Source organism: Haliotis asinina, chromosome 5, assembly GCF_037392515.1.
Source record: "Haliotis asinina isolate JCU_RB_2024 chromosome 5, JCU_Hal_asi_v2, whole genome shotgun sequence".
Classification (NCBI taxonomy): Eukaryota; Metazoa; Mollusca; class Gastropoda; order Lepetellida; family Haliotidae; genus Haliotis; species Haliotis asinina.
The window spans coordinates 55544305-55559607 of record NC_090284.1 but is presented as its reverse complement, the minus strand read 5'-3'; the positions used below and the strand labels follow the sequence as shown (position 1 = coordinate 55559607).

The following is a 15303-nucleotide window of genomic DNA, read 5'->3' as shown; positions in this document are numbered from 1 at the left end:
AATATGTTGGACTGCAATCTGGGTCAGAATCTCTCCTCGGCAACCCACGTGGACTTAAGTCGGAACAGACACTCGTTCTCGCTTTCTTGTTAGCTGCATTCAGTCGAATCCCACTTGCGAATATGAAGGCTGGTAGTGGCATGACAATGTTATGTGTAAGTCATTGTGTAAGTGTATATCATTGAATGTAATGAAAACATACGCATGCACGCCTGAAAAAACTCGGGCACACCCCAAAAATATGGTTTATCATCATATTCCCCAGCACTTTGCAAAGTTTCATGATTTTATCCGGAGTATAACGATTAAATTCAAGTTAGGGTCTAAGCCGCAGCATTATCACTTCCAAGCATCAACATCAACTGGTGTCCTGTTTTAAATCCCTGTATCAAATTTTAACTCATGCATAGTCTTGGGGCACTTTAATCACAGTCGATGATATTCCATAATATAACAACTTTCCAGGGACACAATATATACTTGATCATCCGAATATCGTGTCGGTGCGCTTTGATACATTTCAGCTAAAACGTTTTCCGTCCATACTTATTGTGAAAAGGTTATTCAAATATTTAAGGTATCAAACTGCTTTTGAAACACTTGAAGAGAATAAATCACTGTTACAGAGTAGCTACTTAGCAGATATCACGTGGTAATAAGTGCCCGGTTCTAATTTAAAGACAAATATGATATTAATATGATAGTTATACTACTACTAATCAGCTGTATTACACATAAAGATCTTCTCAACTCACAAATGTGAATTATGTGGAAAAGCGGATCTCCGATATGTTACAAAATACCTCATTGCGTCACCAGTGCTGCACACTAGCGAATCATTGCTGGAAATATATTAATGTTTATTATATTACCCAAAACATCAAAATCCATTTACTTAAGACCGAGTATTAAGAAGAGTAGGAAATAAAGGGTAGATGTAGACCTGGCCATATACGATAAGGGTATTTGAACATAAATGAACAAAGATTTCCAATTATTTCAGACATTATTATTATATGAAAACCATGACCATTTTTACATACGTTGTCATATTTGTTTATAGTCTCCCAAATGCTCTTTAATTTCAGGACCCTCGAAGCAAATACAGCCTTGACACGTACATTTCAAATGTTGGTCATGTGGGTCTCAGATGATGCGTTTATTTCCTAGCATGGTTAAATTTTGGAAATACTGATCTTTCATGTCTTGATGCGATGCTTCCTGAAATTCGACCTGGCTTCCACACCTCACCAAACATGCTTGAACCTTCTTGGCTGGTCCTCCTGAGGAGACCAGTGACTGGAGACCTGGGGTCTCCTTTCACATAGCAACCTTTACTAAGGTTCCCATTCTTTAACACTGCAGTAAGGTTACCCAAGTCTAAGGTAGCCTTAGTGCAGTGTTAAAGAACTTATGGTTAACCTTAGTAAAGGTTGCTTTGTGAACGTCTAAGGTAACCTTAGTGCAGTGTTAAAGAATGGGAACTATGGTTAACCTTAGTAAAGGTTGCTCTATGAAGGGAACCCCTGAGTTCTCGCACACGAGGAACTTCTAAACATTGCGATCCGTTTTATGGACGTGGGGTCCTTAAATACCAAGAAGAGGAAACTCTGATGAATTAAAACCCGAATGGTTTGTTTGAGTTGCATGTTAGAATTTGGTGGTATAGATATAACAAAGAATTATAAGCGTGCAATCGCGATTCAAAAGTGCAATACATGTATTTTGTACTTGGGCTTTCTTCCCTCGAAACGAAGGCTCATTGTGTGTACAGAAATATGATCTGTTTGATAGGCATTTTATGTATTCCGAGTCACAAAAAATAACATTCTTCATGGATAACAGCTGTACTTGATGTGTCGTTTCAGTATGGATCCATGTACCGTTGTCAAAAAACTTTAAAGTAGTTCACAAGGCTTAGTTATCGCTAGCAACCCTGGTTGGTAGTCTGGGTTATAATCAATGACCATCATGCAGTGCTTGTAGTTCGAGTCGTCCCTTGTGTAATTGCGTGTCATCCTGCTAATCAAGGATCGCTCATTTCATACAATATCTTATAATTTTCACAAACAAACATTCCGAGTTACGCCAGTAACAGAAAATTGTTTTCAAATAACACCATGTATCAGAATTGCACACAACCAGTTGTTTTAGTATTGCTAACGCCAGTTAATAAACACTAACTAACGAGTAACACAGTACCCTCACATTTTGTATAAAGAACGCTCAAGTGGGATATGATAAATTCACGACGTTGCGGTTCTCGTGTGACTTTTGGCCGAAGGGAAGGCATATAGATTTTGTTATCTATACACGCCTTTCTACAAAATAGGTTTCACCGCACATCTGTCACATGAGACCTACTCACCCACAAAGGAACAAAGATATTTTCTTCCAAGACATTTGTCGCAACGTTTGGCATACGTGTGGTCATTTTGAAACGTGTGTAGTTGAGATATGCTCATAGCAGGAACTTGGTCATTAAGGTAAATAACACCGCTGAACATTGTATTTCATTTGTGATCAGTTGTTTTCTTGACGGTGTGGCCAGTGTGACGTTAAATATTACCTCACTCACTTATTTCATTTTAGGAATACGTGCATTTGAAAAAATTGTTTCAACAAAGTAACTGTTTCCAGTGTATCGTGCATCACGTTTGAGAAATCGCTTGTTGTATTTCAGTCTGTTTCTACGATCGTATTTTACTTCGATTGCTTTCTGCTTGGAGTTGAAAGACGATACCGATTCCTGGGCAACCAAGGATCAACCTATCACAGATCTACAGGCTGTCTGGAAGATAGACACTCTCCCAGCATCACAACTTGTGCAATGGTTATGTTCCGTTATGTTGCCAAATTATTTGCTGTTTTAACAGCTGGCTTTACTTTGGCTGCTGTATTGTTTGGGTACTTCTATACCCAACAATACCGCTTTGCGTCAATTGTGACTAGTTTAACTTCACGAAATGTGTTTTCACTGGGGGTGCTGAATGAATCGAAGGACTCCCGCGAAGAATTCCAGAAGTCTCTGGGACAATACTTGTCTGGAAATATCAGCTTTGAGGATTTGCATCTTCATGAAGGTTAGTTTTAGTTGACACGGCAGTCTTTTAAAAAACAGAGTATAGGTGTGTGGGTTTGTTGCACACCTCTGTGAACCGACTTTAAGCTAAATCAGGGAGCGCATAATTTAAATATTATGTAAATCTACGTAAAAGACAGATTCATATTTATATTATTAAAATGGAATGACGTTAAATGCACTTTATAAGATATTTCACGAGTAAACCGATTTATGATCTATAAAGAAATATATATATATATACATATATATATAATCTCGATGTGGCCAAGGGTGTGAGAATGTGTTTCATCACTCCTTCAAAGTCCACTGTATGTTATTAAATGACACAAACAACTGTAAGAAACCTTTATACATTATTTTGAAAATAGAACACTGATTGATCTTCATGACAATGCAGATCTCTCATTTAACGGAAATATTCAAATACACTTTGGGAACAGTTTTGTCTCTTTGAATTGTCTCATCGTGACGTCATGTCCCAAATAAATAATACATATGTGTAGTTTATAGAGTGTAAGAGGTACGAGGGTTGGCTGAAATGTTCTAAGCCTCACTGTGAAAAAAAGTTACAAAGTCCACGTTTGTAATTTATTTTTCTACATAGTCCCTTTCCAAGTTCACGCACTTTTGCCAGCGATGCTGCAAGGCCCGAATCCCTGTCAGGAAGAAATCTTCTTCAGCTACCCTAAAAAAATCAGTCACAGCGGAAATGACGTCATCATTACTTGCAAAATGGCGACCGGCGAGTTCCTTTTTCATTTTGGGGAACAGGTGGAAGTCAGAAGGAGCCAAATCAGGTGAATAAGGAGGATGGTCAATGAGTTCAAAGCCACAATCGCGGATTGTTGACATAGCCACCACCGATTTGTGAACAGGCGCATTGTCTTGGTGGAAGAGGACACCTTTAGCGATCATCCCTCGTCGTTTGGCTTTGATTGCTTCTCGCAACTGGTTCAGTAGATCAGCATAGTATCTGCCGTTGATAGTTTGACCTTTTTCAAGATAATCAATGAGCAGAATACCCCTGGAATCCCAAAAGACTGATGCCATCACCTTTCCAGCTGAAGGAACAGACTTGGCTTTCTTCGGAGCTGGTGAATCAGGATGCTTCCACTGTTTTGACTGTAGTTTTGTTTCTGGTTGAAAGTGATGTATCCAGGTCTCATCCATGGTTACAAATCGTGCCACAAAATCATCGGGATCTGCTTCAAAACGACGCAAATTGTCAAGGGACGTCTGGAACCTGACACGTTTCTGTTCTGCTGTCAAGAGCTTTGGTACCCATCTTGCAGAAACTTTAGTCATTCCTAATTCGTTGGTGATAATATGCTCAACCCTCTCATGAGAGATGCCCACTACACTAGCAATATGTCGAGTAGTCAATCGTCGATCATCCATCAACATATCGAGCACTCGCGTGATGTTTTCTGGAGTGGTTGCTGTTGAAGGCCTTCCTGAGCGTGGGTCATCATCAAGGCTTTGTCTGCCACGCTTAAATTCTGCAGCCCACTTCTTTACTGTGGAAAATGAAGGAGCATCATCCCCTAGAGTGGAGACCATGTCAGCATGTATCTGTGTTGGGGACATTCCATTCTTTTGCAAGTACTTGATGACTGCCCTGTATTCAGTTTTGTCCATTTCTGATGATTTCAGAGGGTAGTTTTACCAAAAGAGCTGTAGTTGAGATAAAACTATTAGTACGTTTGTAGTTCTTGTGTCTATGATTCACTAAATGATTGTCCTCATTGGTGGCAAACACCTGTCTCTACCTGGTGGGGAAAAACCACTCAGACTGAGAACTTTTCAGCCAACCCTCGTATGATGAGCGGAAATGAAAGTGAAGGACTGTATTTTGACATTTGTCAAAGGAAGTGACTGAGTGAGTTTGGGTTTCAGGCCGCTTTCAGCAATATTCCAGCAATATCGTAACGAGGGACAGCAGAATCAAAGGAAGTCAATTACTTAACTATCGATGCATCAAAAGTTGTTCGCCTCTACTATCGATTAATTGCAATCGGGGACTCAACAATTATAATCTATGGATAGTTCGGTGCATCGCTATCATTACAGCACTAGTGACACTTGGTTCATTCGAAATGTGGTGACCCCTTTTGTCTTTGATTTCTGACGACGACTTATGTTTAACTTCCATGTTCACCCTCCATTCATTGGTTTCACATTAATTTCAGACTCACTGTGCGCATGCGCAGAGCGTGTAAAAATATCTACTGTCAATTCCGCTTTGGACGTGCGCATACCGATAGTATAAATACACTCAAAACAAAGTGATTAAATAATAATTATTTACGAGTGACAACTGTTCATAGCTGACTAAATATATCAATTTACATATGCTTTTCAGGTACTGATGTGCTATTTTGGTTGCAGCTGCATCAGAAATGTGTGTTTTGATAGTTGTGAGAAAGGGATGTGCGGGAAGAACGGTGGTGGCGAGATGTGTTTATACAAGAACTTATTGACATAAATCAAGCTATTTATTTCTTTACTAGCGGTCTTTTGTACATACAGGTATAAAAATAAGTTGTAATAGACATAAAACTATGTATTTGGTTTGATTTTTCGTTTTCTTTAGCGTGTGTTTACACTATCGGTAAACGTACGTCCAAAGCGGAATTGAGCAGTAGATATTTTTACACGCTCTGCGCATGCGCACAGCGAGTCTGAAATTAATGTGAAACCAACGAATGCAAAAACCTTCGTGTCCTCAAATCTCACAATGCCGATTTCTACTCTCACCATGATAACTTTGCCATAAAATCGCTACGTGAGGCATAACACTCTTCGTTCACCCACTCCACTCCATTCAAACGTCACAACTTCCCTGTCATTCGTTTCACTCGTAGTTGCAAAGCGCCGTACAATCTTTCAGTTACTGATTCCTTCTCTATTCAGACAGTGATGCCTTATCCACACCTCTGTATCAAAAGGAGAGGGTACTCTGTTGGATTATGACGTCACCACAGAACCTGAATGTCAAAGCACGTGTAGTTCGTGACACGTGGGCTAGACGCTGCAATAAAGTCCTCTTCATGAGCTCTGTGACAGACCCAAAGTTTCCTACAATCGGATTAAACGTGACGGAAGGCCGGAAACATCTGACGGCCAAAACAATGCAGGCTTTCCGTTACATCTATAAAAACCATTTTGATGATGCCGAGTGGTTCATGAAAGCTGACGATGATACCTATGTTATTTTAGAAAATCTCCGGTACTTTCTGACGTCCCAAAACAAATCCGATCCAGTATTTTTTGGTCATCATTTTAAGAAAAACGTCAAGCAAGGGTACTACAGTGGAGGAGGGGGTTATGTGTTGAGTAAAGAGGCATTGAGACGATATGGGGAGAAGGGAAAGGATCCCAAACTATGCCTTCCTGACGGTGGTTCAGAAGATGTCCAGTTCGGCAGATGTATGGAGAACCTGGGGGTGAGGACAGTCAACACAACAGACGCCCTCGGGAGGAGCAGATTCCACTGTTTTGATCCCGAGACACACGTGTTGGGACGCTTCCCAGAATGGTATTACAAATACGATGCAAATGGTGCTAAGAAGGTACGACAAACAAAATACTCTTTCTCACAGGAAAGCATTATCGTATATCATAAAATCTTGACAAAACCTTTGTAGTTTCCCTTACTGCCAAGCCTTCTCTGCAGTGGTAAAGCCTTAAATGAAGCAATCTCGCAATGACACATCCAGCCTTTTTGAAACGCTGCCCTGACACACACCGTGGTTTAAACCTGAAATTTCAAACAAACCATTTCTGGTCATTAAAGGACAAAACAACACTTCCATCAGCTAATATTTAGTTTCTTCACTCACTCATGCGTGTGGTATGAGCGACTGACGGAATCGGGTGGTCAGGCTCGCTCACATGGTTGACACAAGTCATCGGTTCCCAGTTGAGCAGATCGATGTTCATGCAGCTGATCACTTGATTGTCTGGTCCAGACTTGATCACTTACAGGCCGCCGCCATATATCTGGAATATTGGTGAGTGCGGCGTAAAACTAATCTCATTCATTCACATTAATGTGAATTTGTTGTGCTAAACATTGGTCCTAGGAGTGATAACAAATTATGACTTAGACCACTGATATATGAACCATTTCGATCGCTCTTGTATATCCACAAGCCCACTGTAGTCGTATATCAACTCAATTCTTGAACATCAGATATGACATCAATGTATAAAGAGAAAGAACCATCAAATACTCGGAAGTAAGACAGTTCTTAAGTCCTATTTACAAAGTGAATATCGACATCGCAGTAGCATCGCCAGCATAACGTAAACATATGTTTCAGGGGGCAGACAGCGTCTCCGACTACGCCATCTCCTTCCACTACGTTTCCCCACAGAAGATGTACTTTTTAGAGTTTTACGTCTACCACTTACGGCCGTATGGCAATGTGTCCGGTACTCGGGAGATCAACAGACATGTGAATGTGAAACCAAGACGTTCTATCCATCGACCTGCAAAGCGACCTTGAGAACGTCATTCAGCTGATGACTTGTATGATAGCCAAGTTACATCACCTGCTCGGTGTTATTCGTGTCACAGAACAAGCCACTTAAAATATAGTTTTTAAACTGTGTTATGTTTCTACAGTGTTGGATTTATCTCGTTTGGGTAATCATGCTGGAATACAAGTAGAATAGTCGTCAGTCCTGCCACAGCAATATATTCTCTTCTAAAAGAATAGGGGAACATGAACTTTCAATTTGGATTGATAGTATGGGCGTTGAAAAACGAGTAAAGGACATTTGTTTTCTGTACGAACAGCTATGGTCATAAGGAATTGCAAGTGGACATTCATTAGTATCATTTCAATATTGACAGACATCTTAAGAACGCACCACCTGTTCTCTTTATCACCACTCCTAACCACAGTGCAGGGGATGCACGTGCACAATTCCAAAGTTTCATACACGAGCATGGGGTGTCATTCTTGACTTTGATGGTTATCAAGAAGGTCGATAAATCACTGTATACCATTAATTTTGACAATCGTCTTGCATCACACAGTTGTTAGTGTTTGTTTCTATGCATTTGTGTTGTGTTTGAAATGAAAATCGTGCACATGCACATTTCACGTCCCATCTCCCATTCACTTTTTAGAAATTAAAAGTGAAGTTTCCACTTTATTTCTGTATATATACTCTTTAAAAAAGTAGGGATCTTCATTTTTTTATTTACGATTAAAAATATTTGGGAGATTTGTCGGAGTCAGTCAATGTTGATATAATATTACTGAATGTTTTGAGAGTGCATCACCATTTGCACTTCCTTACAACGATAGTTATTTGGAATGTAGTCGCTTTTGATGATGATTGGCATGTAATTTGCATGTTTACGATTTTCATATTAAAACCAACGACTAGAAACAAACACTAACAAATGTGTGATGGAAGATGAGTGTCAAAATTAATGTTCTAAGTGATCTCTCGACCTGTTTAAAAAAACGTCAAAATCAAGAATGTCAACCCATGCACGTGTATTGGGCTACTGCGTTGTGCACCTGCATAGGGGTGGTAATAAAGGGAAACAGTGGCGCGTTCATAAGATGTCTGTCCTTGAAACGTTTGTTAACGTTTCAATCCAAATTGAAAGTTCATTATTCCCTACTTTTTTGAAGAGTATAATTATATGGCAACTTTTATTGTTTACACTCTTAATCGGTTCTCCCCTTGGCCGTTCCTGTTATAACATGAATAAGGACTAAAGTATTTTTTCTGTGTTTGTTTGTTGTTTAATATCGCACTAATTTTCATAATTCTCTATTTCTTCACAAATTTCCTTCAAATTTGAAATATATGTATTATATATAATTGCAAACGTCTAGAATGTCAATTTAAAGGTATTGGCCAAACAGCGATACGAACCTCTGTGATTTCGATCATATGGCTCATCTTCCTATAATGATATTGAATCAAAGTGAAGGGCGGATGCCCCCACTCACCTCCAACAAAGCCCAAGTGATAATTTTGCTTTGTCGTAAGAGGACTTGGATATATTCGGTTTTAACAAAGAGTTGTGTATTTTCATCGTATTATATGGTATCGAATGTTATTTGGTTACTGGACGGTGGGGAAGCCGAGTGGTTAAAGCGTTCGCCCGACACGCCGGAGACCGAATTATATAACGGTGATAGTATTTACACCGAAAACTGGTCCCCAACAACCTGCGTTGGTCGTTAGCCTTAACTGGATGGATCAGTGTGGTTTCAGGAAAAGGACTGGTCCCCAACTACCTGTGTTGGGTGGTCCCCAACAACCTGTGTTGTGCGTTAGCCGTAGTTGGATTGATCAGAGTGGTTTCAGGGATATGAATGGCCCCTAACAACCTGTGTTGGTCGCTAGCCTTAATTGGATGGATCAGTGTGGTTTCAGGAAAAGGACTGGTCCCCAACAACCTGTGTTGGTCGCTAGCCTTAACTGGATGGATCAGTGTGGTTTCAGGAAAAGGACTGGTCCCCAACTACCTGTGTTGGGTGGTCCCCAACAACCTGTGTTGTGCGTTAGCCGTAGTTGGATTGATCAGAGTGGTTTCAGGGATATGAATGGCCCCTAACAACCTGTGTTGGTCGCTAGCCTTAATTGGATGGATCAGTGTGGTTTCAGGAAAAGGACTGGTCCCCAACAACCTGTGTTGGTCGTTAGCCTTAACTGGATGGATCAGTGTGGTTTCAGGAAAAGGACTGGTCCCCAACTACCTGTGTTGGGTGGTCCCCAACAACCTGTGTTGTGCGTTAGCCGTAGTTGGATTGATCAGAGTGGTTTCAGGGATATGAGTGGCCCCTAACAACCTGTGTTGGTCGCTAGCCTTAATTGGATGGATCAGTGTGGTTTCAGGAAAAGGACTGGTCCTCAACAACCTGTGTTGGGCGTTAGCCGTAGTTGGATTGATCAGAGTGGTTTCAGGGATAGGAGTGGCCCCTAACAACCTGTCTTGGTCGTTAGTCTTAATTGGATGGATCAGTGTGGTTTCTGGGAAAGGACTGTTCCCCAACACCCTGTGTTGGGCGTTAGCCGTAGATCGATGGATCCGTGAAGCTTTCATGGATATTACTGGTCCCCATCAATTAACCTGTGTTGGTCGTTACCCGCGATTGGGTGGATCAGTGTGGTTTCAGGGATAAAACTGGTCCCCAACAACCTGTGTTGGTCGTTGCCGATGGATCCGTGGGAACTCCTATTACTAGTATCACTGGCCTCATGCATTCCAGGCTTCGGCGTGACGAACAGATGGTTTTACCACTAGGCTACCCCACAGTCCCTAATGAAATGTAGCAAACTGGCGGATGTGTGGGGTCCCAGTTGGACAGTATCGTGTCAATAAAGTATTTGTTTGGGGCCGCCTCGATTATTTACAGGCCCGTTGTCGTATACGTGTGTGACGAAACGGTCTTATAATTTATGTAACAGTGAAATGAAAGTGCTCCTCGTCCCTTCCGTAAGTCACATAGTGAGAGGACATTTCTGTTCCATGTATAGTAAATCATCTTAGTAGCTTTTTGTCGCTGAATCGTTTCGAGTCGAACCTGCGAGGCATGAATGGGCGCACATATTTTATGTGCGCTTTGTTCATTATGTCGATCAGCTAATGGGACGTAACGCATCACATAACGCCATTCGAACTCCCTCCAAATTTTTCTTCTTACCACTGCTGTCTCTCTGCCCTCCTCCTTCTTCTACTACAACTAAACCTTGGAAAAACAACATACAGTCATAAAGCTGCATAAAAAATAAATGTTTCTCGTTCTTCATTTTGTTATAGAAAAAAACGTGACGAGGGAGGAACACAGTTTATTTTATGCTCTCGGAAATACAGCTGGGACGTTTGGCACGTATCCATAAGTTGCAGATTCAGTCACACTGTCTTTGCAGACACTAATTCTTATAGTGGACAAATGGATGATCGGGACGCGGCCAAGTCAAAATTATGTTACTTAAAATGGCCACGTTCGGCTGGAAACTTGACTGATGTGCTTGGCGTCGTATCTCAAATCTGTCGATCGATGCTCATAATGTTAATCACTGGACTGTCTGGCATAGATTCAATTATTCACAGACTACCGTGACATATATAAATAGTGTGAGTTTAGTTTTACGCCGCACTCAGCAATATTACAGCTATATGGCGGCGGTCTGTAATTAATCAAGTCTGGACCAGACGATCCAGTGATCAACAACATGAGCATCGATCTGCGAAACTGGGAACCGATGACGTGTCAACCAAGTCAGCGAGCCTGAACACTCGATCCCGTTAGTCGCCTCTTACGACAAGCACAGTCGCCTTTAGTGGCAAGCATGGGTTGCTGAAAGCCTATTCTTCGGGATCTTCACGGGTCACATATATAAATAACATACAAACACAGAAACAACAACAACAACAACAACAACAACTACTACTACTACTACTACTACTACTACTACTACTACTACTACTCAGTGGAGTACACGTCTCCTCAGCCAGTATTACTGTACAAATTCGGTAGAAACCAACCAATTCCGACCTCGACAGACGCCTATACAGGATTGGATGGCTAGACTCGCCGGCGTAGATGTTTGTGTGGCATCGAATCATGATGACGTGGATCACTATTCACAGTTAGTCACTCAAAATTGATAAAGATAAGAATTTTCACAACCATTTCCATAAGAACAACCTGGGTTATCGTTTGTACCAACACTTAAGAGATGTAACTCACTTGACTGCACATGATCAGTAGTTTTGTAAGGACGATATTAGAGTTTCCAGTCTAAGGTACCAGTAAATAAAATATATCGATATTAGAACAGTAAAACAACCCTTGTGGTTCTCCAACAGGCCACATAATAAATCTATGGTCGCTGATGCTCCAAGCAAGCCTAACTTGTATCTTTGATGAGTGATGGTGAACTTCGAAGGAAGGGCACATAACTCTTGTTGGACTCTGCACAAAGGCGAGAGGGCGCTGATTGAGGATCCGGTAGTGTCAACGTGACCGTGGTTCTTCTACTTCACCTTTCGGGCGTTTGTTTAAGGTGTCACCCATTTCGCCGATCCCCACTCAACAGTGACACGATCTGACGTAAGTTACAACACTGTGTCCGAAAGTAGTGCTTCGTGGTAACATGTGGAACAGTCGACAACACTGTACAACATTCGTTACTTATGTATCATGTTTGGTAGCAATGCGTCTTGGGTGGAAAATGGGATGATAGTTTGAATGGGCCTCTTACGAGTGATGCTTTCAAGAATTACGATTGCATACTCCATGAACGTTTCACGACTATTTCCCTAACGTTGTATTACTAAGAAATATGTAGAGATGTTTCATGTTGTTGGACGTCGCCTTGTTTAGCTCACCATGCCACACTTCTATTTCATTCAGCTAAATATTTTCAACATATACAAGATCAGCTGATCATGACACTGACAAATTTTCTTACTGTATGATCATGATGAGAGGAGAGAGTTGGGACAGGGACCTCCATACCTAGATGATGTCACAAGAACATCTACCTGTTAATGTTCAATAATAGGGGTCTGTACAACAAAGGGAATTTAGCTCTCACAGTGGCCATGGTTTGTTTGTTGTTCAACACCGCACTCAACAGTATTCCAGCTATATGACATCATTTTCAACTATGGCAAAATGTTTGTTGGATTACCATTTTCACAATAATTACTGACAACATTTGTAAAAATCACAAATTTTGTAATCACTACCTGGTAAAGAAGGGAACACACTGCTTGCTGCATCACTGCTCTACAATTTATGACTCGGGTACCTACTATACACTTTCCTTCATAGTTACACTGGTAGAAAAGTATTGTTCATATTCAACTCAGTGACTATGCGTGTTGTAAGAGGTGGCTAACAGAATTGGGTGGTCAGACTCGCTGACTTGGTTGACACATGACATCAGTTCATAATTGCGAAGATCGATGTTTGTGTTGTTGATCTCTGGATTGTCTGGTCCAAACTTGATTATTTGTAGACCCATGCCATGTTTCTGGAATGTTGCTGAGTGTGGTGTAAAACAAAACTCACTCACTCTTTCACTCATATTCAGCTCATTAATAAATACCAAATTCTACTCCATTTTGCATTCTTATTTCATCTCAATATTTTAATTTTGTCCTGGTAGATAGTTTTGATATTTGCCTCCCAAGGCATTCTTTACTACAACTTTACCGCTGACACCTAGCAGCTAAAAACAGCAGCTTAACTAATCCCAGACTAATGCTTAGTCTCTGAATATATATCTGATTTTGATAGTCACAGATAAACACATTTAACCTGAAAGGGAGCCACAGTTACATGGGATAACCTAAGGAAATCTAGACTTGCTTCATTTATGGCTATAGCATTGCAGAGAGTGCTAGGCAGTAGGGAAAACAATGTGGTTCAGTGACTGCGAGACAGTCTAAACTTAACCTTATTAAAGTATTCAACATTTCTCAAGTTTGTCTAGTTATAACAAATTCTGATGGAAAGAAACTCAAGTAAATGGGTAGAAATGTCATAAATGCCATTCTTTTACAATCAGCAAGTCATATAAGGTGTTATTTTATATCAATATATTATATGTTATATTTTGCAAATGGAAAATTGATTGATAGTATGGGAAAATTTTTGTTTGGAATGCTGATTGGTTGATCTCAGATGGTGACTTAGCAAGACTTTCATCATCTTTGATATCTCCAGGGTATACGTTCTGATAAGTCTCCACTATACCCTGGATGCATCTACGGCTTGGTCTGAAAAATTTGTTACCTCCCTTTACTGGCTCGCATCCTCACAATCAGCCAATCAGCTAAGCCGCCGTTACAACTGAACTTGCTAGTGTCAATAACGATAGTGGTTGCAACTACAAAGGCTTTTTCACAGTGCGACTCAGATTTAGGAGAAATCATACAGACACATTGATAGGTCCGGGTATTAAAAACAGATATAGGTAAGAACTCCTTCTGCCTTTTTCAGAGAACCTCTTCATGGCTTGCTTTGCCAAGTTTAATCGGTTGAATAATTTAAAAAGAGAATGTGTGTTGTGTGTCAGGAAAGGGAGGTAATAAATTTATCAGGCTTAGTCATAGATGCATCCAGGGTATAGTGGAGATGTATATCGGAATGTATACCCTGGAGATATGGAGGATGGACTTTCATATGTAAAAATAATTTAATGGACAAAAGTGTTATGTTAGTTTATGAGAGCAGGGCTCGATTTAAAAATGTAAACCTACTTGCACCAGATGGAACCTCCTGAAATAAAATCCAATTTGCATAGTCAAATTCCAGTTGCACTGCTTTTGTTGCAATGAAAGACACATGCTAAATTATTGAGATATTTATTCAGAAGTTTACCCTCTCAAAAACAGACTTACACCTTATACAAGTTAGACTAATAACTAGGATGCACCAGTGCAAGTATCAAACCACTAAATCGAGCCCTGGAGAGGTATGTATGTTTTATATATAGGAGAAAAATCAGCTAAAATGATAAGGTTTTGGAATAGTTTCTGGTAAAATTTCAAACATTTAATCAAAAAGTGAAGTTATTTTTTGATGTGTGACAGGCTTATCTTTTATAAGACGCTTCAAGTAAATGCTTCAAGTGATTTTTTCTGTCTCTGTATCATGAGTACAACAGAGATGCCTGTGACAGAACCTTTTCAATTTTTCAAACACATGGATGGGAGAAATCACGCTCACTACCACACAGCTAAATATATCATGGTATTGTAAATCAAATCTGGTCCACAAATAGAAATAAGATTTGAGACATAGTCAGAAATAAATAACTGCATGCATTCGTTGTTTTCTACTTACAGTTATAGCGAATAATTTATTGCTGCTATTGACATTCATGTGCCATACATATCGCATGACTAACTACAGGTCCAGTGGGGTAGCCTGGTGGTTAAGGCGTTCGCTCATAACGCCGAAGCCCCGGGTTCGATTCCCCACATGGGTACAATGTGTGAAGTTTCCAGACCGTGATATTGTTGTGGAATATTGCTAAAAGCGGTGTAAATCTAAACTCACTCACTCACCCAGTGGGTGCGGGGATGGTTGGGTAGCCTCGTGGTTTAAGCATTTGCTCATCTCTCCGAAGACCTGGTTTGATTCTTCATATGGGTACAATGTGTTAAGCCCATTTCTGGGTTGCCTGCCATGATATTGCAATGGAATAGTGCCTAAAGCGTC

At 40.4% G+C, this 15303-nt stretch overlaps 3 protein-coding genes across 3 annotated transcripts in view; all 3 read left to right on the top strand.

Moving 5' to 3' along the window:
- Positions 1-15303, top strand: part of LOC137284854 (D-beta-hydroxybutyrate dehydrogenase, mitochondrial-like) — a 183285-nt gene that overhangs the window by 107857 nt on the left and 60125 nt on the right. The gene's annotated exons all lie outside the window — the stretch shown is intronic.
- Positions 2831-7596, top strand: LOC137283915 (glycoprotein-N-acetylgalactosamine 3-beta-galactosyltransferase 1-B-like). The gene is made up of 3 exons (XM_067815589.1): positions 2831-3083; positions 5999-6657; positions 7411-7596. Exons 1-3 carry the CDS (start codon positions 2831-2833, stop codon positions 7594-7596), a joined length of 1098 nt encoding a protein of 365 aa, XP_067671690.1.
- Positions 12058-15303, top strand: part of LOC137283764 (uncharacterized) — a 36157-nt gene continuing 32911 nt past the window's right edge. Inside the window, exon 1 of the mRNA XM_067815438.1 lies at positions 12058-12180. The gene's annotated coding sequence lies outside the window, so the exon portion shown is untranslated. The remainder of the gene's footprint in view (positions 12181-15303) is intronic.